The sequence below is a fragment of the Pseudorasbora parva genome, chromosome 9 (assembly GCF_024679245.1).
Source record: "Pseudorasbora parva isolate DD20220531a chromosome 9, ASM2467924v1, whole genome shotgun sequence".
NCBI lineage: Eukaryota > Metazoa > Chordata > Actinopteri > Cypriniformes > Gobionidae > Pseudorasbora > Pseudorasbora parva.
In genome coordinates this window covers 24,771,770-24,792,113 of record NC_090180.1, presented here as the reverse complement: position 1 = coordinate 24,792,113, position 20,344 = coordinate 24,771,770, and the positions used below count along the sequence as shown (strand labels likewise).

The following is a 20,344-nucleotide window of genomic DNA, read 5'->3' as shown; positions in this document are numbered from 1 at the left end:
GTCCACTGTTATTGTCATTTTGACTCCCAATGGTCAAATGGTCAACAAATTATTTTCACTTAGCCAATTTCTCACAATAGAACAAAGTTCATTTTTCTTTATTCGTTTATCCACGTCACCAATCGTAAAGTGCTAATCCTAAACTAATAGTTTATCTTAAACTAATTCCCACAAATGTTGTTTCATCAACAAATTTAACCCATCTTCTGACGGCACTTTAACAAACTACTCAACGGATGCCATATCAAATGTATTAGTTACTCTAATTTTAAGGAAAAGTACATTTACATTTAATCATTTAGCAGACGCTTTTATCCAAAGCGACTTACAAAAAAGGGGAGAGCCATGGTACATTTATAAACCTACCGAAGCTACAGACAAAAACCTATTCACTCTTTCCCCATCTACACTTCCTATCAATTCACTAAACTATCCTTTACCTAGTCTTCATGTAGCTTTCAAGAGTAAAGTGTCATTAAACACCAAAATACAGATAGTTTTGAAATTGAGCAAAATAGCCCAACTCGCAACCACGGTGCACTGATAAAAACAACTTGTAAGATTTACTTGATAAAATCTTTGTAACAATTTGCACTCAGTTTTTCTAAGTAAAATTTACTGCTGCGATATCAAGTACAACTTACTTGCCAATATCAAGTAAAATGTACTTAACTATAAATGTAACATTTGCAAAGACATTAAGTAAATGTTACTTAATTATATTTAACTTAGCATGTTGTATTTATTAAAGGTAATCAAGTAAATTTTATAAATCTGTATTATTTACTCTTATGAAGTAATTAAGTAGATTTTATAATGTTTGTCCATTTGACATTTTGAATTACTTAGTTGAATTAATTTATATTACTCACTATTATTATGTAAATGTTGCTATTTTAAACCAAATAAATGTAATAATTTTCTCTGCATCAAATACATTTATCACAAATCACACATAAATACAATAAAGTTGAACAGTTTATTATGTCAAAATTTACAATTAACCATTAAATCAGTAATGTTCACATCAACTGATTAAGTAGTTAAGGTACATTCATTATAATTTACAATAACTGTAGAATTAACCATGTATGGTTCAACTAAACATCAGCAGCCAACAGTGGCATAACTAACATTAAAGGGTTAGTTCAGCCAAATATGAAATGTATCACATTTGAGTCCAAAAATAACAAAAACTACGACTTTATTCAGCATTGTCTTCTCTTCCGTGTTTGTGTTCAATCCTCAAATAAAGATTCAAACGGTGAAGAGAAGCCAATGCTGAATAAAGTCGTGGTTTTTGTCATTTTTGGACCCAAATGTATTTTGGATGCTTTAAGAGACTCTAATTAACCCACTGATGTCTCATATGGACTACTGTGATGATGTTTTTATTCCCTTTCTGGACATGGACAGTATAGTGTGCATACACTTGCATACGCTCTCGGACTAAATATTAAATATCTTAAACTGTGTGTGAAGATGAACGGAGGTCTTACGGGTGTGGAGCGACATTAGGGAGAGGAGTTAATGACAGACATTTCATTTTAGACTGAACTGAACTAACTTAACCCTTTAATGACGAACACATGCATAGTCCAGCTGAAACAGAATGGTCACTTTTCCTTAATGCTCATTCATCGACTGGATCCTCTCGATCAGCTCCATGGACGACCATCTTAAGGATATGTTCAGCGGCAACACTGCGACTGTCCTCCTGCATACAGTTTGTAAGAAAGAAAGAACACAATTCCATTTAAGAAATAGAATTACATTTATAACATTACATTTTATTTTCATTAAAAAGGTGACCGGACCTTCATGTCGTTAGCTCACTAAAATAGAATTGCTGACATTCATGCACTTGTTGCTAACGTTATACATCAATGCTTATTTGGTATCAGAGTTCACCTGCCATCCAAACTTTCCTTCTTTAGTGCAGAGTGCAGACTAACTTATGCTTTGATATAATAATTGCTGTGAAATTTTCAGTGGATATAAAAACAACTAACTTAGACACTTTAAAAAAATGCTAACATTAGCTAGAGGACACACACACAGGCAGCCAGCACTTAATCACGGCCAGCTAACATTAAATTATTTTGAAGTTAACCAGACAGGGTGACTTTTTCTACAAGAACGTGGCTAACTACATTTAATCCCCTCTATCTTTGACTAAACACCAGTCTCAACTTTATAGAAGTGGATAATGCTTTAGCTTTAGCTACCGTTATTGTGATTAAAACTCACTTTTAGTCAATTTTAAACCGTAATGTATATGCAATAATCAAACCATCAAAACGAAGTACATCGTTATCACAAATCTAAAATAGAAAGGTCAGAACTTACCGAGAATAAGTCAGCCATGTAAAAGCAACATCCCAAACCGACCGTCTCTGCCACTGAACCGGAATCTTTTTGAGCAACAACAAAAACGGGGCGGGCAGATTCACTTTGCTTTTCAGATTAAAATTTACTTAGTATTTTTAGGTGAATGTGCTGTGACTATAAAACATTAAATACTATTTGTAAATATATGGTAAAATGTACTCTTTCTTCTCAGTTAATTTATTACATTAATAAATTGTGTAAATTTTACATGAGATATATAGTTCCAACTTAATCTTGATTTTACAATGTATAAATTACATGAATTAATGTAATAGATTTTACAATACCACAAAGTCATTTTTTTCAGTGTGGTGTGCTTCAGCCAAAAGCCTGCACAAAAATAAGAAAGGCAAAATAACAAATCAACACAAAGCGTTGCTCAACCGTAATGGGAAAGAGTAATAAGCTCTATCTGCAACTTAATAAAAAATGCACTTACCTCGACTACCTTCAAACTTGCGGGACATTCACATTAATCTATCTCCAAAATATGTGAAAAAACAAGTACTCACTTATTAGTCACACTTGCATCCAACAAAGCAGCACTAACAATAATAAAAAAAAAGAGCTTCAAAAGTTCAAACTACTCTATCTTTAGTACGAGCCCCTGATTTCCTTTCGTAAACCACAAAGGCAGACGCCACACAACCACTGCATAAAGAATAATATTTATTACACTAAAGTAATATAAACATGAAATGTTGAATATTCAGTGTACATGTTAGTCAGTATGTAAGCGTGCAAGTGCAATTATGGAATCCATGTAATCAGTCCAACCAAATAACAAACAGGCAATGCTGATGGACACGGGGAAGATGAATCAACGTGAACTCCGATGCAACGGTGATCTCCCTCCAACTCCCACATAACGTCAGATCTCAGACACTCTAATGATGAGCAAACGACGGACAAACCACTCCTGCATTCGATGCCAGGCCCAAATGCGCTCTTCGCTGCTGCTCTGTTTCATCCAGTCCCTCTTAAAGTGACATGATTAGGTTCAGGTGCGAAACCACGCCTTCCCTCAGCCAGTCACCTGTAACTCAGCATGAAACAAACTCATGGAACCGTCACAATAGTCATTGTCACCTAAGCTCCGCCCACATCCTGCATTTTTGCCCATTTTATGTTTTCCGGGAGTGACACGCGATAACTCGCTTGCAAGATGGTGATCCCCAGCTCGCCCCTACTTTACGCTTCAGAACAGCTTACCGGAATCCTATGGGTGACGTCAAGGACATCCATATTTTCCATCCATATTTTTTTTTACGATCTTTGATTAAAAATAAATAAAGCACAAAGATTATTGCGATTTTTGGGTATGCACGGATATACGGTAGGCTACGCCTGAAACAGATCACAGTAGGCTAATAATTAGTCATATGCATGATTTAATATGAAGCGTCTGTAACGGTCACGCGTTGTTAATGTATTTTTATGGTTGTTCAGAGCAAAGTAATGAGGTGAATTGATGAGGTAATGATTGTGAATTGAATTGAAAGCATGAAATATGAACAAGGCAATAGGTATTTTTCTTTTATTTTATAGTTAAATTAATATTTATGCAATCAGGGATTTTTTTTTTTTTATCTTAAATTTCACATAAGCACTTTGTTCCTATTTGCACTGCCTACCTTGAGTTTGAGGTTGTTGTTTTTTTTTTGAATAAAAATAATCTAATATGTATTATTTCTTTCTTTATTTTACATTTAAAATGCTATTTTTGTATACAGGGATTTTTTTTTTTTAAATTTCGCAAAAGCACTTTGTTCCTGCCTACCTCTTTGCACTGCAATAAAAAAAAGACTTTGTGGTATTTGGCATATTTGTTTTTGCAGTAGTTTTTGGGGGGTTATTTTTCCTGTAAAGATATCGAGTTATACATTGTATATCGAGATACAGCAAAATATATTGAGATTAATTTTTTGCTCCATATCGTCTAGCTCTACTTATATAATACTTCGATCAGTGCTTTTAGATTTTGCAGTGTATTGAGTAAAGATACAAGTAATGTTATTTATGGTGCTTGTTTACATAATTATGCATGTGCATCTGAAAAAAGTTTAACAGTTTTATATAAAACTATACGTAGAGCTGTATTAACTTAATATTTGTGTAGTACCTTTTACAAGACAATGACATTGTCTTATTACCATAGGGGCATCAATTCATTTGTATTATTTTGTTATATATTGTCTAATTATATGATTTATTGATTTTAGATATAATAATTGAAATACCTGGATACACCAGGAATGCCATGGCGCCAGAAATGAAAGTAATCGCTACATAATGATATTTGGCAACTGGTAAAATGCAACAATGCAGCAGTGATGATTTAGGTCTGTCACAACCTTCTGTAAGCAGAGTGATCACACAAACAATTACAGCACTTTCAGAACCTCATATTGTGTCACAGTTCATTTCATTTCCACTGGACATTCCCACCTTGCAGGCTCAAAAAAACTGTATTTATGAATATAGCAGGCTTCCCAGGTGTTGTCGGAGTAGTCGATGTAACCCACATCCGAATTATTGCACCGTCGGAAGACGAGGACGTTTATGTTAATAGAAAGAGTGGAACACTGTTTATAATTCTAAGCCAATCAAATACCTTATAATAAATTAACAGCATGGTAAATAATAAAAGGATTTATATACATATATAATTTGTGTGTGTATGAGTGAGAGAGAATGATAAATTAGAACAATTTGCGCTTGTAATTTCAAAGTGAAGGCTTAGAATATTTTATTCTAATGCATGTTATGCAAATGGCCTTATCCTTAAAAGCGCTCCTTTTCCCCCCTTTTTGGAAATCCAACCGATCACAGTCTTCAAAAGACTGTGTCATATGTAGCGACGGGGTCAGTCGGGCTCTTCACTAAGATAAAAGTTTTTGTATTCCTTGCTCAGAGTTGCTCTCAGATCGGTCCCGAATAGCTCTTAAGCTAAGACTCCTACGTAAAAGTTTTTAAGCTAAATTAGGAGTTTTCTGAGAAGATTCTTAGAATCTTTATGAATAGGGGCCCTGGTCTTTATTTGAGGAATTACGGTATTTTACTGTTTTAATGATTTTTTCCCCAGGAGGATGGAGCTAAGGTAGCCACAAGAATGGCAAATGAGAGCCACTCAACTGAGAGTCGAGCTTGTGCAGTGAAAGCCTGTAACACAGCTGAACTCATACGATCACAAAACCATGGCTACTTTCAGAGTAAGAGACAGATAAGCTCTACCTGATACTGATTTAATGTTTATCAATATAATCTTTAAAGTCTGACTAAGTACTGTTTTTACATAACATTTTTAGATAATGAAGTAGATGAAGAGTCAGAGGAGGATGACGACTATGTTCCATCTGAAGACTGGAAGAAAGTAAGCACTCTTTCATTATCATATTTTTCTTTATGGCTTTTGTCTGTAATTTACCATGAAATGTTTGACACATATATATTTTCTTAACAGGAAATCATGGTTGGTTCAATGTATCAGGCAGAAACACCATCTGGACTGTGTAAATACAAAGACAGTGAGAAAGGTAGGTTTTATTCTGATCAATTAAAACATCTGTTTGGCGGGATTATACTGCACTACAAAAAAAAAAAGTGTTTTGTTTCTGGAGTTGTCAGTGTCAGTTAGTCTATTGAAAGTAATTGTTTCAAAAGAACTGTTGTGTGTGACTGGTTATTAACATGACAATGTGCAGTTGCATGTTATGCAAATGTTAAAATAAAATATTTCATATATTTATTTTATTTATTTATTTTAAAATATTAAAAAAATATATTAAATTGATTTACAAAAAATATTTGGGACCAAATATCAAATCCTATACAGGGTTTCCGTGAGGTCATAAAAAGTCATAAATTTAACAATAAGAATTTAAGGCCATAAAAAGTCATATAAACATCCAGATTTTCCATACAAGGTCATAAAAAACATTTAGCCACGTCTTAAATTGATATGCTCGTCCATTAATTTGTTCTTCCATCAAAATGCCCGCGCGGCGGCAATGGCATTCATTTGTTTCACCTGTTGTAGTTCTGTATGAGGAATCTGGGTGGTATCACACTTGGTATCACAGCATTCCAGAACTACAAGGTCCATGCAGCAGCATACAGACTTGTCGGAAGGACTTTCACTGGAAGGAGTCACTGCTTAGTTTAATTGAAATCATCCTGGCTATCACAATGGGAAAATGTACATTTAACAATCTTTGGCTCGAAGACGGTGTGTTTAGTAGCTGGCTCAAGCCCGTCGCTAACAATCATATCAAGCCTATCCCACTGTGTGTAAGAAGACATTGGAGATGTCTAGTTTAGGCAAAAAGCCTTCAAGTCGCATGCAAAGTCGGAAAAGCATATCGTTGCCGTAAAAGGCCTGCAGCGGGTGCAGGCGATCCGTCAGTTTTGTTTGCCTCCGTCACTAACGTTACCCGGTCCAAGTACAGCGTGGGATTCCATTTCTGTCGCATCCAGTGCCACATATATCTTAAGTAAGAAATAATAGAATTACTCTTTAAATAATAAAACCTGTTATTTCAATGAAAGTAAATAATAAAGACTTTTGAAAGGAATATTAATGACTTTTAATTACTTTTAATTATTAATAACTAATGAAGTTATTTATCTTAATTTGTGTAGGTCATAAATTCAAATAATAATGGTCATAAAAAGGTCTTAAAAAGTCTTACATTTTACTGATTAAACCCCGCAGAAACCCTGCTATAGGAAACACTCAGTGTCCATGGCTAGCTGTACATTAAAATTATTTTAATACATAATGTGGAGGCAAATAACTATTTCTGTGCTCCTGAATGTTTCTGTGTCTGCACAGCATGAGCTCCAATATGAGTGATATATAGTCAAATCAAAATGTATTCAGACACCTTCAACATTTTCTCACATGATAATTTTATTCCCTATAGTTTAGAAAATTGTAATAAAATATGACAAGAACTCAGTTAAACTGTCAGAACAAATTCATCTTGATAATGTCAGATAACTTTGATAGAAAGGTATGTAAATGGATTACAATCAACAAGCTGTCAGCTGTTAAATTTATGCATATAATTAGATAATACCAATTTAGGTCAACCAATTACCAAGCAATGCTTAATTTTGTTCAGTCTGTTGTGTGAAAAGTAACATTAGCAATTAAAGAAAATAACACTTAAGCAAAACATGGTCAGGTCAAAGTGTCTGAATAATTTTGGTCCAAAATGATCAGTTTTACTGGTATTTTGGGTAATTTTTGGGTATAATATATCACAGTTTACTTTATTTTGCTATCCTCACTTACAAAAATTTACTATAGTGTCCTGCACCCACTAATACAAATTATTTAAGTTGTCTGAATAATTTTTGGTTTGACTTTTTGGAAAATATAATTGCGATTATTCTGGGTAAAATTGCGATTTAAAATGCGATTATTGTTATTATTATTTTTTTTAAATGAAAAGTGTGTGTATATAACTTTGTGTTTTTATATTAACGTGACTAATAATAATTATTATGATTATTATTACTGCTAAAAATATGTAAAAAAACATTTTCATAATTACAAATAAAAAAAGAGTATGTCAGAATAAATATAACAATATAATACTCATACTAATTATTATTATTATTTTTGTAATATTTTACAGAAAACTTATTTTACAAAAAAAAAAAAAAAAAAAAACTGCTGGGTCACCTATTAATATGCAGACAGCCTATGGCTAAAAAACATTAGAAAAGTCTAAGCCTAAGGAGTTATTGTAAAAAAATAAAAATAAAAGATTATGTGTATGTGTATGTGTATGTGTATGTGTATGTGTGTGTGTGTGTGTGTGTGTGTGTGTGTGTGTGTGTGTGTGTGTGTGTGTGTGTGTCTGTGTGTGTGTGTGTGTGTGTGTGTGTGTGTGCGGTTTATCTGTAATATCAATTTCTGTCTGTCTGAAATATGAGGCTCTTTTGCATCCACTGTGGGGAAAAAAACTCCTCTACATTGAGGAAAAACATGGATTGTCCAATAAATGTATACTTTTTTAAGTTTAATAAGTTTTAAAAGGTACTAAGTATTATTTTCTTATTATTGATTACCCACAAATTTTTAATTCATACTGAAAGCCAGAGGGCGCCCTCGAGCGGAAAACGCCACATTTGCCTCAGAGAAGTAATTGACGTTAGTTTTCAGGCAATCCATGATGTGAAGCTAACGCGGTGTAAACAGAAGATAGAGATGCTTTGATTAAATATGACGACAATAAACACGACTGCTGCAAAATATGGTGTATTTGAGTTTTTCAAGCCGTCAAGGGTATTTACATAATAATAAAGTGTATTATAATGCAGTGCTGATTGACATAGAATACTATAAAATAACGCATCGTCTGCCTCACACTGGCCCTTATTTATCAAAAGTGCATAGACCAAATTTCCAGCGTGCACCTTGCGTACACCCAAACCCACGGTGACTTTGAGATATATCAATATGGACGTTGGCGTACGACACGCTTAAATCCTACGCCAGCTCAGGAGGTGGTGCACACACGTTTTGAGTTAGTGCGAAAATGCGCAGAAAAACAATTCCTAACACCACAAAACGCACTGACAAAGATATGCTAGCCTATATTATGACCCACTGTAAAAAAAACAACAACAACATAGTAATTATAAACTTCAGTGTTTATTTTTGTGCAACGTAGACTTCAATGTTTAATTTGTGTGACTATAGGCTACCAATAGCCTAGAAATCTAGACGCACCCTAGCGGCAGCAAATTTAATCTGCCCGCAAGTGTCGTCTAGGAACTCACAATACCCTTCTGAGCTGTATTCCTCACAATCTGGACGGGCCAATCACATCATGTATAGAGTCGGCGGGCAGGGCCATAATGACGACGGCGGAGTTGCGTTTGCGTGCTTCTAGTAAACACAGAAACTGGCGAACGGCGGCGGTCTTTCGAATCAGCTTTGACTGCGATTCTGGAAGACTTGGAGTTAAGCTTTTCTCTGAGAAAAGAACAAAGAACGGCTGAAGTCATTCTTAAAAAGGGAACAGAGTCCTGCAACGGGTCGGGTCCGCATAAAAGTGGCTAAAACAGGTGGATTGTGACATTTATAAAATTCACGGGCAGGGATGCGGGCGGATAATTAACTCTGTGCGGGCGGGTAGTAGCGGATGGGCGGATGAAAAATATGTGCAATATTTCTGTGGCAAAGTGAACGAGAGAGAGAGAGCGAGAGCGAGACCAGGGCGTGATTGTGAATGAGCGTCACCTGTAAGCCACACCGGTCTCGAGTCCTCTGAGGGAGCTCGGAAGCATATAAAGACGAGAGATCACCAGACCTGGATTTGACGTTGAGTTGTGTTTACTTTTTATTATGTGTGTGCGCTTAGATGTCCATGAGGGGCTGCCCACGTTACTTTCGTTTTGTTTGGTTAAAGTCTTTTAAATGTTCGCCGGTTCCCGCCTCCTTCTTCCCCCATCAAACATATTGTAGGCTATTACAATTTCTATGTCCAAATTACTATTACACATTCACGCAACAACGATATACCACTTGACACATCACGTCACCACCACTGCAACATTGAAACTTTTGTTGATGCCTCTCGTAACCCAGAAGGAGCAAACGTTGCAGGAGTAGCAATGGATGAAGTAAAAGTAAAGTTGGTGAGTGGAGTAGCTATATGAAATTGTTGACAATGAGTCTTTAAAGGCACTTTTGCCTCTTTCATTAGCCCATTAATGACGCTGTTGATGTTGAAAGAGGTGCAGGAAAAAAAATTAAGGATTTTAATTTGAATGTTTTAGTGTGTGTGATTTATCGCGGGCACGGGGTGGGTAACGGGCCAAATATTAACGGGTCTGGGCGGGTACAGATTTAATTTTGATATTTTCACGGGTCACGGGTCGGATTTGGTGCTAAACCTTGCGGGTACGGGCGGGGGCGGGTCTCCAAAAATGGACCCGTGCAGGACTCTGAAAGGGAAGATGTGTTCGGAGTTTAGCCGACCGGATACGGCGAATGTTTAATCTGTCAGCGAGCTCTGCTTCACCTTCGTTGCTCTGGTTGGTGTAGCGCTATCCTATCGCGTGCAGAGGGAGTTTGAAAGACAACCGTTTATCCCGCCCTTCGGATTGAGCCCCGTCTATGGTGAGTTTCCAGACCAAACATCTTGATGTGGGTCTGGCTTGTCAGGCTAGGCTACCAAAGCACTTGATGTATTCCTCCAGTTACGAGCCTGTGCGGTAGCTGCGCACGGACTGGGACTGAATAATTGAGACTGACAAAATAATAAAAATTACATTCTTCTTCTTTTAAATAATAATAATAATAATAATAATAATAATAATAATAAAATAAATAATAACGGTATTCTTCTTCTAAATAACAATAAGCGTCATTAATAATAAAAATCATGATAAAAATAATAAAACAGTTTCGTTTTTTTCCACTTCCCTAGTGATGGTCTCGATGGCGTCTCAATCATCTCAATAGTACAGTAGTCAGGGCACTGATCAGGGAGTCAGCCCATTGACTTATGTCCTAATCAGTGCCCTGACTAGTGGACTAGTAAGATGATTGAGACGTGCCCGATCTCCACGTGGGAGAATTTTCGCTTCTTTGCCGTCTTCCGTGTGTCCATGGCGTAAAATGAAGGCGTGGGGGAGGCGGAGACTTGAATATATAGGGGCGTGTTCTTCTAATGACGATCATTTTCAGCTGCGGCATTTATCAAGGGCAAGTATTGCGTACACCTGGATTGCAGAGGTGCTCACAGTTTCATAAATCAGGCGGTGAGAGGAGTGTAAGCATAATCTTGCGCCAACATATACGCCCGTTTCTACGCAAGATTGATAAATGAGGGCCACTGTGATGACAAGTCACATCAGCTCACAAACACTCGACTGACGATATGAAGTGAGGTAAAGCATGTTATTAAACGTTGTCTTTTGTTGAACAGGTTTATGAAAGCTAACACACAGGGCATTTTTTTATTTCATTTAAAATCGCAGCCTTTGAGCTTTCATAATCGCACACAAGCCAAATCGCGATTGCGGTTTGATTTCGATGAATCGTGCAGCCTTAGCTTAAATAAAAGCAATGCACAGTGAACGGTGGTTAAATTGACATCTACCTGTGCATTAAACAGTTTTAATTCTCACTTTCCAGCCAATCAAAATTGAGTATTTAGGCAGACAATGGTATAAAAATATTTAATCCAGAATTTTTTTACAAACATTAATGAAATAAGAAATAGTGTGATGTAATTTTTAATCTCATTATTTTTATTACAAGACAATTGGAAATGGTTTGCTTTTTAAGGGCCTCAATATGTTACGCATTCTTGTGATATGCTTTAAATCTTTGACTTTATCACTCACAGTGTATGAAAATAACGACCAGCTCTTGTGGAATCCAGAAATCCTTCCTGAAAACACTGTGGTTGAGTTTCTCACAGAAGCCTGTCGACGGACGGGAGAGGAGACAGGCGTAGATGCTATTCCAGAAGGATCACACATCAAAGATAATGAGCAGGTACTAAGGACTACCTCTGTGATTTAATAATAATGTAATTATTTTATTTGTTGTAATCAAATGCTGAACTGTAACTGTAATACACAATACAAAGTGTCTTCTCCCCTCAGGCATTATATGAGCTGGTGAAATGTAATTTTGAAACCGATGAAGCTTTACGAAGATTAAGATTTAACGTTAAAGCAGCCAGAGGTGAGCCTTACAAAGTTGTTAAATGTCATTATTACCGTCTTTCATCGTAATGTTTGAGGATGTTCAAAAAGTTATGCATTATAACTAGGGGTGTAATGGATTGCAGTTGATCCGTGATTTGTACGGTTCACGACCCACGGTTCGGCACGTGCGTGACCCGCAGAATTTTTTTAACCATTGTAGAGTGAAAAACAGTTTTTCTGCCGAAAATATAAGTAATTTTGTTCCTTTAAACTCAATACTGAGTTAAGTGAAACTACATCTTTGACACTGCACATGGTTTTGGTTAACAAACATTTTAAATTAGAACTTACAATAGACAAAAACAGCCAACTTTTTTGCTGTGCTGGGCGCATTAAATTAAAGTGACAGCGCGTTGTCCTTACTGTTAGCAGATGAGAGTTGGCGGTTTTTGTCTATTGTAAGTTCTAATTTAAAATGATTATGTTAACATAGTCTAGCCTATGTTTCTAAAGTAGGTACTAGGCCAGCATTTCCCAACCGGGAGGCCGTCTGACGTAAGCGGGGGTGCTGTGTAAAAGGTGCCAGTACGCACTTGCACCGCGGTTCATCTCACATCTGATGATGACGCATTTTTAATATGGGTTGTAACTTGAAAAACATGCTTTTACGTATGTTTCTGTCAATAGATACACATGCTAGCTCCTCAGTGATAGGCCTACAACAGCAATAATAAATGAAAAATGGGCAAAACGGTCTCTCTTTGTAAACTGTGTTCAATGCATGCGAGTGCTGCCGTATGACCAGTCATTTTGACGTCATCACCCAGATATATTCGCCAGAAGACGCGAATGAGAGCACGCGCGCTCTGTGGGAAGATATGTCTCTGCACTCATCCGAGAGCGCGCACACGTCTCACAGCGCGCAAATATTGAGTCTTGCGCTTGAACGGACAAACTCACACAAAAAGTATGTCAACATGTCCATCTTGATGAGTATCCAACCAGACATCAGCATTGTTCATTTTATCAGTATCTTTGCTTAATAGTATTTATTTGTGCTACTGCTTGTATTTAAGTTATTTGTTCTTATTTTCTTTATTTTTATTAGTCCTTTATTCTCTGTACACAGCAAATACCGAACCGTACTGAAACCGTGAACCTAAAACGTTATACAAACTAACCAGGTGAGCAATCTGTACCGTTACACCCCTAGCGTAAAGTATGCGAGGGGGTGCCACAAAATTGTGAAAATTTTCGAAGGGTGCCATGACTGAAAAAAGTTTGGGATATACTGTACTGGGCTATATAAATATAAATATAAATTAATGAAATGAATAAAACATTGTTTTGTAGTGCATTTAAACATGATCTATAAAAGAGTATAGGCCTAAAAAGAGAATTGCAATGATGACAAGCCATGTTTAGTGACAACTTTTGGATTTTAAATATTAATTTTTTTTGGATTAAAAATAATGAATACATGTTGTGTGAAAACGGTTTGTGAGAGGTATTCTCTGCTGAGAATGTTGGCATCCTAATCTTTTTGAGAAAAAAAAAAAAAAAAGTCATACCTATTTTCACATCTCAGATTGTTTTTCTCATGTTACACTTTACCAAATGAGTAAAATTTAATTTATTCAGCTGGTTATTTATTTTTGTTAAAACCATAACCATATAGGTTATTTTTGTTAAAGGACAACTCCGATGAGAAATTAACCTAGGAGTAATTAACAGATGGTTACTGAGTAGATCGTTCTCTGGGATGCGTTTTCATGAAAATCCAATTTAAAGAGTTTTATCTCTAAAAACAGATTAGCTTATAACGCTTGTCTATGGGGCAAAGGGTAAGTGAAATTAAATAGCTATTTAATATCACTAACAAGGCTCAAAATAGCCTCACGCTAACACGGTAGCATAATGAGGGTCCCATAACTTACATGCAAACCAAAGGATTGAGAATTTTGAAAGTGTACAGTTTAATAAGAAGATACTTTAAAATAGGGTTGTAACGACATATCGTTAAATGATATATCGCGATATAAAAACATGACGATATGTATCGTTGATGGAAACGATATGATTCGTGATATCCACAAGTTTCCTACAAGTCTTAGTGGGCGTCGCCATGACACTCGATACTTCCACTAGGTATCTCAGTTCCGGTTTAGCACACGTAACAGTAATGCTGTGTTCACACCAGACGCGAGTGAAGCGAATAAATAGTGCTGTTCGCGCGAAGTTGGGCGCGTAAACATTTTGAATCCATACGCTTCATTCACTACAAAACAGACGCAAATTTGCATCATGAGGGGCTTCTGCCAGGCAGAGGCAGTCGTCAGAAGGACGAGCTGAGTTAAGGCTGCTCTCGCCGGGGTTAATGAGCGCTGAGCGCCTGGGTGTCACACCTCCGAAACCTTGCTTCCATAAACCATGCAACATAAATGGACTCGTTTGACATGTTGCCTAGCATCCTACGCACTCCATTCAATGCCCAACGAACTTCAAATAAACTCAAGAATTGTGATGTAGAATTAATATTTGTATTTTATTATTTGTAATTGTTGAAATGTTGTTCATGTCAGACATTGTCAGTAGACTTTTTTTTAATCAACATGAAAATAGATGCATGAACTTCAATGAATTTAAGTGCATTGTAATAAAAATTTACATTTCATTGCAGTAAATGTAATTATTGAGTTTATATAGTAGTTTAACCTAACCTAAATACTGCAGTAAAACTGTATATTTTTTGCAAGGGGTATGTTTATTGTTTTCAATAATTTACAGATTTAATGTGTAGCAAGACCGCTTTAACAGCCTAACGTTACTATCTAAATAGAGACCTGCACTCCCGTGGGACCCAGCACAATCGAGTGTGGCACGGGATAATATTTGATGGGTGAATGTGGATGCGGGTGAACAAAATAAATAGCTAGAAAAAAATAAACCTTTATTTATAATAAAATAAAACCGATTTAATAGACTAACGTAAACCGGAAGTTCGTTACCGGCTTGTTCTACGTTGCCATAGCGATCATGGGAAAGGTCAGAGTTTGGGAAAGTTGTGGATAGACTTGTTTTATCCAAGGCTCAACTTGCTGTAGTACGCCCTATTTATAAGGTATAATTCACCCAAACACAACTGAACAAATGAAGGCTACCACAAATGTAAACTCTGTCATGTACTCACCATCATGTTGTTTATTTTATTTAACTTCCAAACACAAATTAAGATATTCTTTATGAAACCTGAGGGATTTATGTCCCTCCATTTTTAAAATCCATTCCTCTCAAACTTAAAAGATGCAAAGAATGTCATAAAGGCATATACAAATAACTAATCGAGTGTCTAATCCAAATGCTCTTTAGTCTTCAAGTCTTCTGAAGAGACACAATGGCTTTATGTGATGAATATATTTGATCATCTGAAGTACACGCGTTGGCGGAACGGCACTCCTTAGTGAACGCGCAAACATCATTTAAATAACCAGATCACATTTAGTTTTAGTAGTATGATTATACAGAGCATTTCAGATGGTTCATTCTTACATACTACATTAAAATTGGGGGAGGCAGGGCATAGCAGGCATGGGGAGAGATGCTGCCTGCATTGAAAGTGTGAATAACGTGTAAGGGGATTTTTTTTTTTAAGTTTAGAGTTTCAGTGACATTATTACATTAATCATATTATCACATAGAATCATACAACAACTATACATAATGCATAATATTTGTGGGTCCTGATAATAAAACACAAATAATAATATTATATATGAATAAAAAAAATGATTTGGCATAAAATATCAGGATAAATATCGTATCGTGAGTTCAGTATCAATATACATATCGAATTGTGACACGAGTGTATCGGTACACCCCTACTTTATAAAGACAGTGCATTACGCGTTTACGGTCAGGCGCCATCTTGGACTAGTCGAGCGACGAACGCTGTGCTAAGTACGCTGGTCGATAGGAATTAAGTTTGAGATGCCTAATTACATGGACATTTTTATTTTTATTTATTTATTTTCTCTGTTGCGTTCAGTGCTTTCTTCCGGAAACAACAGACCATATGAGATTCCAAGTCACAGTTCTTCACTTAGCACAGCGTTCGTGGCTCGACTAGTCGAGACGGTTTTCCAAGATGACGCCTGTCCGTAAATGTGTAATGTACTGTGCAGGGCTCTACATAACGCCCATTTTGGGCGCATTTACGCCTAAAAATTACTGCGTGCGACTGTGAAAAAATATTTAGGCGCACCGGTGCGAGTGACCCGATCGATTCTCATGAATGGATGTGTACAATCGGAATAAAAACTACAACACTGACTGAATCAACACTGAGAAACTGTTAGGCTATGTTTCCTACTGCAATCAACTGCTTTTCATGCCTTCAGTCAGCACTCAGCAGAAGAAGTGCAAAAACGTGCGCGACGGACTACACTTCAAACAACGATTGTTTACAACGATTGAAGTGAAACGTGTGACGAGTCTGACGACGCAGCCATGCGCACTTTACCAGACGCTTCGCGCTGTTTATCAGCCAAATCAAAATGAACTGGAAATACCACGTTTGGATTATCATAAACAAGCCCAGAAATTAGCGGATGCTTGGGGCATAAATGCCATCAAACAATAATGTATTAATAATACATTTAAAAAGCCCTTGAGTTAATCTTTATCACACATGCTGTTTAAAAAAAATACTAAATGTATATAATGAGCGAGTATATCATGAAGATTTTTTCCAAACAGGGTTTTTGTCTTATTCTGAATCACTGTAACGTTACACACAAAATAAATTATTCCCGCTGCGGATTAGCACAATATCTGCGTGACTCACCACAAACAGAGAGAAGTAGATCCAGCTGCAATGTTCTTTCGCGAGACGCATGCGGTTCTGTTTATGAAGCGCCAGAGCGCCAAAAGTTACAGCTTGCTATAGCTCCGAGTATTGGCATGATTGCAAGTGTGATACTGATCTCGTACAAAAATCTAATAGACAAGATGATATTAAGTAACAACGTTTTAGCCACAACACTGTCTATTTGTGAAAATCAAAGCCTCACCAGAACTGATTCGCATCTCCAAGCGATTCGATTCAAATGAATCTTGTGTTTTGAACTATTGACTGAATGACTTGCCGCCACCTACTGGCGGTTTTTATTTTCATATTTATACTTTGCATGGACTTTTTTTTATTTAAAATATTAAACTTTTAAAGTTTAATTTGTACATATTTCTAAATTCAAAAACTTATATGTAAAACATTCATACAACATTAACTCATGCATTAAATGCATAGGTGTTTGATAGTATGAAGTCCAGTTCTGCTTTTTTTGTGTATTTGTGCTGTACTCTCAGAAGTTAATGATAATATAATGTCAGAATTATGTTGAATTTAAGAAATTGACAGATGATGCATACATTTAATAAGATTAGAAAACATTGCTCTTATAATGGTTAAATGACCCTGGACATTAAAGGACAAATATCGTCCTGTAATGGGAAAGTTATAATTGGAATGTGTTTGATGGATTAGAATGTGCTCCTAAATTTTTGACTGTGCTCCTAAATTTTTTTAATTAGGAGCACAAGTGCTCCTCAAGAAAAAAGTTAGCGTAGAGCCCTGCTGTGTTTATAAAGTATCTTTTTATTAAACTGTTTGTAAACTCACAAAGTTCTCAATTCTTCGGTTTGCATGTAGGGACCCTCATTATGCTACCATGTTAGTGTGAGGCTATTTTGAGCCTTGTTAGTGATTTTAACTAGCGATTTAATTTAACTTACCCTTTGCCCTATAGACAAGCATTATAAGCTAATCTGTTTTTAGAGATAAAACTCTTTACATTCGATTTTCATGAAAACGCATCCCAGAGAACGATCTACTCGGTAACCATCTGTTATTTACCCCAGGTTCATTTCTTACTGGAGTTGTCCTTTAACACCAAATGTTCCTTGTTAACTTACAAATCACACCAAAAGTTTATATGTAATAAATGGAAAGCAAATAAAAATAGGTTACTCCCCCTTTTTTCCTGATCTGAAAAATGATCCGATCCGTAATGTGGTCTGAACCATGAGTTTTTTGATTCATTACACCACAGACTGGATTTGTGCTTTCATACTGACAGTGTTTCTGCTGCTTTGCTGCTGCAGTGAAAAACAAACAAACAAGGGTTTTTAAATCTTCAAAATCAAGTAAAATGACTAAAAATCAAGTAATTTAAGCATGCCAAAGTCAACTTTAATCATATAAAATGTAATTTCCAAACTGCAAAATTGTGGCCAGTGAGAATGCTGAGTGGCTAGTAACTTTGGAAAACCACTAGCCACAGTGGCTGGTGAGCAAAAAAGTTAATGTCAAGCCCTGTATAAATATATATAGTATTTGAAATTAACATGATTTCTTAATGTCTAGTGACATCTCAGGGCCATTTTATGATTAATGGAAATACATTCTTGCATACAGTTCCTTTAATGTGGGTATCTCTTAAAAAAAAGATTACGGTTTAGTGTTTGATAGAATGAAGGTATAAGATGACTGTTAACTGATTAATTCTGTAATGACTGAAACTGATCAGAACTTCAGAGCTGATATTGAAATGCACACAAATTGTTGAAAGTATTAATTGCACAAAGGTCATGTATTTATTTTCTTTAAATAAATCTGAATATTTAATATATAATGCTATGAATATGTGCCATATATCACAATTAAAGGGTTTAATCCATTGACAGCCCTTATCTTAAATGTATTGCTTTTTCTTACAGATGAACTATCTGTCTGGACAGAGGAAGAATGCAGGAATTTTGAACAAGGATTAAAGGCTTACGGAAAAGACTTTCATTTTATCCAGGCCAACAAGGTAGTGCTCATTTTATGGCATGCATAAAAACATCAAGTTTAATCCAATCGGTAAATCACTTCATTTGTGCTTGATGAATGTCAGTCCGGCATCCTTCATATGTATGTCACAGTATTGATATTTCAGTGCTTATGAATGTTATTACAAAAAAAAACTGGGGCTCTTAAATGCATCTAGCAGTTATCTCTGCTAAATAAGTATATGGACTACTAGATTTGTCAATACAAACCTTTAGTGTTTTGCAAACCATATCTAATTTCAGGTCAGAACTCGGTCTGTCGGAGATTGTGTGGCTTTTTATTACATGTGGAAGAAATCGGAGCGGTATGATTTCTTTGCGCAACAAACTAGGCTTGGAAAAAGGAAATACAACCTTCATCCAGGAGTAACGTAAGTATCTCTAACAAATTTTGCCAATCTTGGTGCAATACCAAAGTAAGTTAGATCATTGTTTAACATTTTAGTAGGCTGGCTTTATGCAATATCGCTGCAGGATAACTGATATTATCATGATTATAATAATTTTAAAAATATATTTTTACATTTCATCAGAATTGTTTTACATAAGCACAAATCAAGAAAACGTCAACTCGCATGGTTTATCTTATTTCATGGATTATAGTACTGTGAAAAAGTCTTAGGCACATTTTCACAAAAAAAAAGTTTTAAAAATATTATTATAAGTTATTTATATCTTCATTATTATTTATATTTTCAGTGGTGAAAATATACATCTGATATGGGTTTCAGAATTAGGTGTGGCAAAATGGTTCGATAGCGCCACCTACAAAATTTTAATTAAGCGTCATGCGCGCTACGTTTCATGTATGAGTATGAAAATTTGGTAGACGCATTCAACAGCCCAATACCTACAAAAATGACCCTGGGTGCCAAATCTGAAAAACCAACAGGAAATTATTTATTATATAGGATATTTAGAATTTTCTTTGGTAAATTGGTGCAGTGTTTGCCATTGCCAGACGTTGTACTTTAACAAACTCCTAGAGATTTAATCATATCAACATCATATTTGCACAGTCTAATCTAAAGGCCTTTGTGGCGTTAAATTGGGAAGATCTTTAGTTTTCCCTGAAGGGTGTGTCCGAGGCGGCCATGACACCAGGAAGTTTTTGTCATATTGTCGCTATATGATAAATTAAAATAAGCTGATAACATCACTGTTTTCTCCAGTACGACTGTACAGCCAAATCTAATTTTGTTGCAATATTATCCTGTTTGACACTGTGAAGCTGCTTTTACACAATCGTGATTGTAAAAGCGCTATATAAATAAAGTTGATTGATTGATTGATTGGTTGTAACTCAAGCATACAATGTCTGATCTGCCTCAAACGTCATGTGTTGACAAAAATGTTTGACAAGAGTCCTGGCCTGAAGACATCT

General features: G+C 35.9%; 1 protein-coding gene across 3 annotated transcripts in view; it reads left to right on the top strand.

Annotated features, from left to right (window-relative positions):
* The window catches only part of mier1b (mesoderm induction early response 1b, transcriptional regulator), a 117,798-nt gene that overhangs the window by 72,875 nt on the left and 24,579 nt on the right, over nucleotides 1-20,344 (top strand). For all 3 annotated transcript variants that reach the window (XM_067454400.1, XM_067454401.1, XM_067454402.1), the window contains exons 5-11: nucleotides 5,477-5,603; nucleotides 5,700-5,764; nucleotides 5,855-5,927; nucleotides 11,766-11,917; nucleotides 12,028-12,109; nucleotides 18,847-18,941; nucleotides 19,204-19,331. In XM_067454400.1, the coding sequence (XP_067310501.1) occupies nucleotides 5,477-5,603; nucleotides 5,700-5,764; nucleotides 5,855-5,927; nucleotides 11,766-11,917; nucleotides 12,028-12,109; nucleotides 18,847-18,941; nucleotides 19,204-19,331 (722 nt within the window). The remainder of the gene's footprint in view (nucleotides 1-5,476; nucleotides 5,604-5,699; nucleotides 5,765-5,854; nucleotides 5,928-11,765; nucleotides 11,918-12,027; nucleotides 12,110-18,846; nucleotides 18,942-19,203; nucleotides 19,332-20,344) is intronic.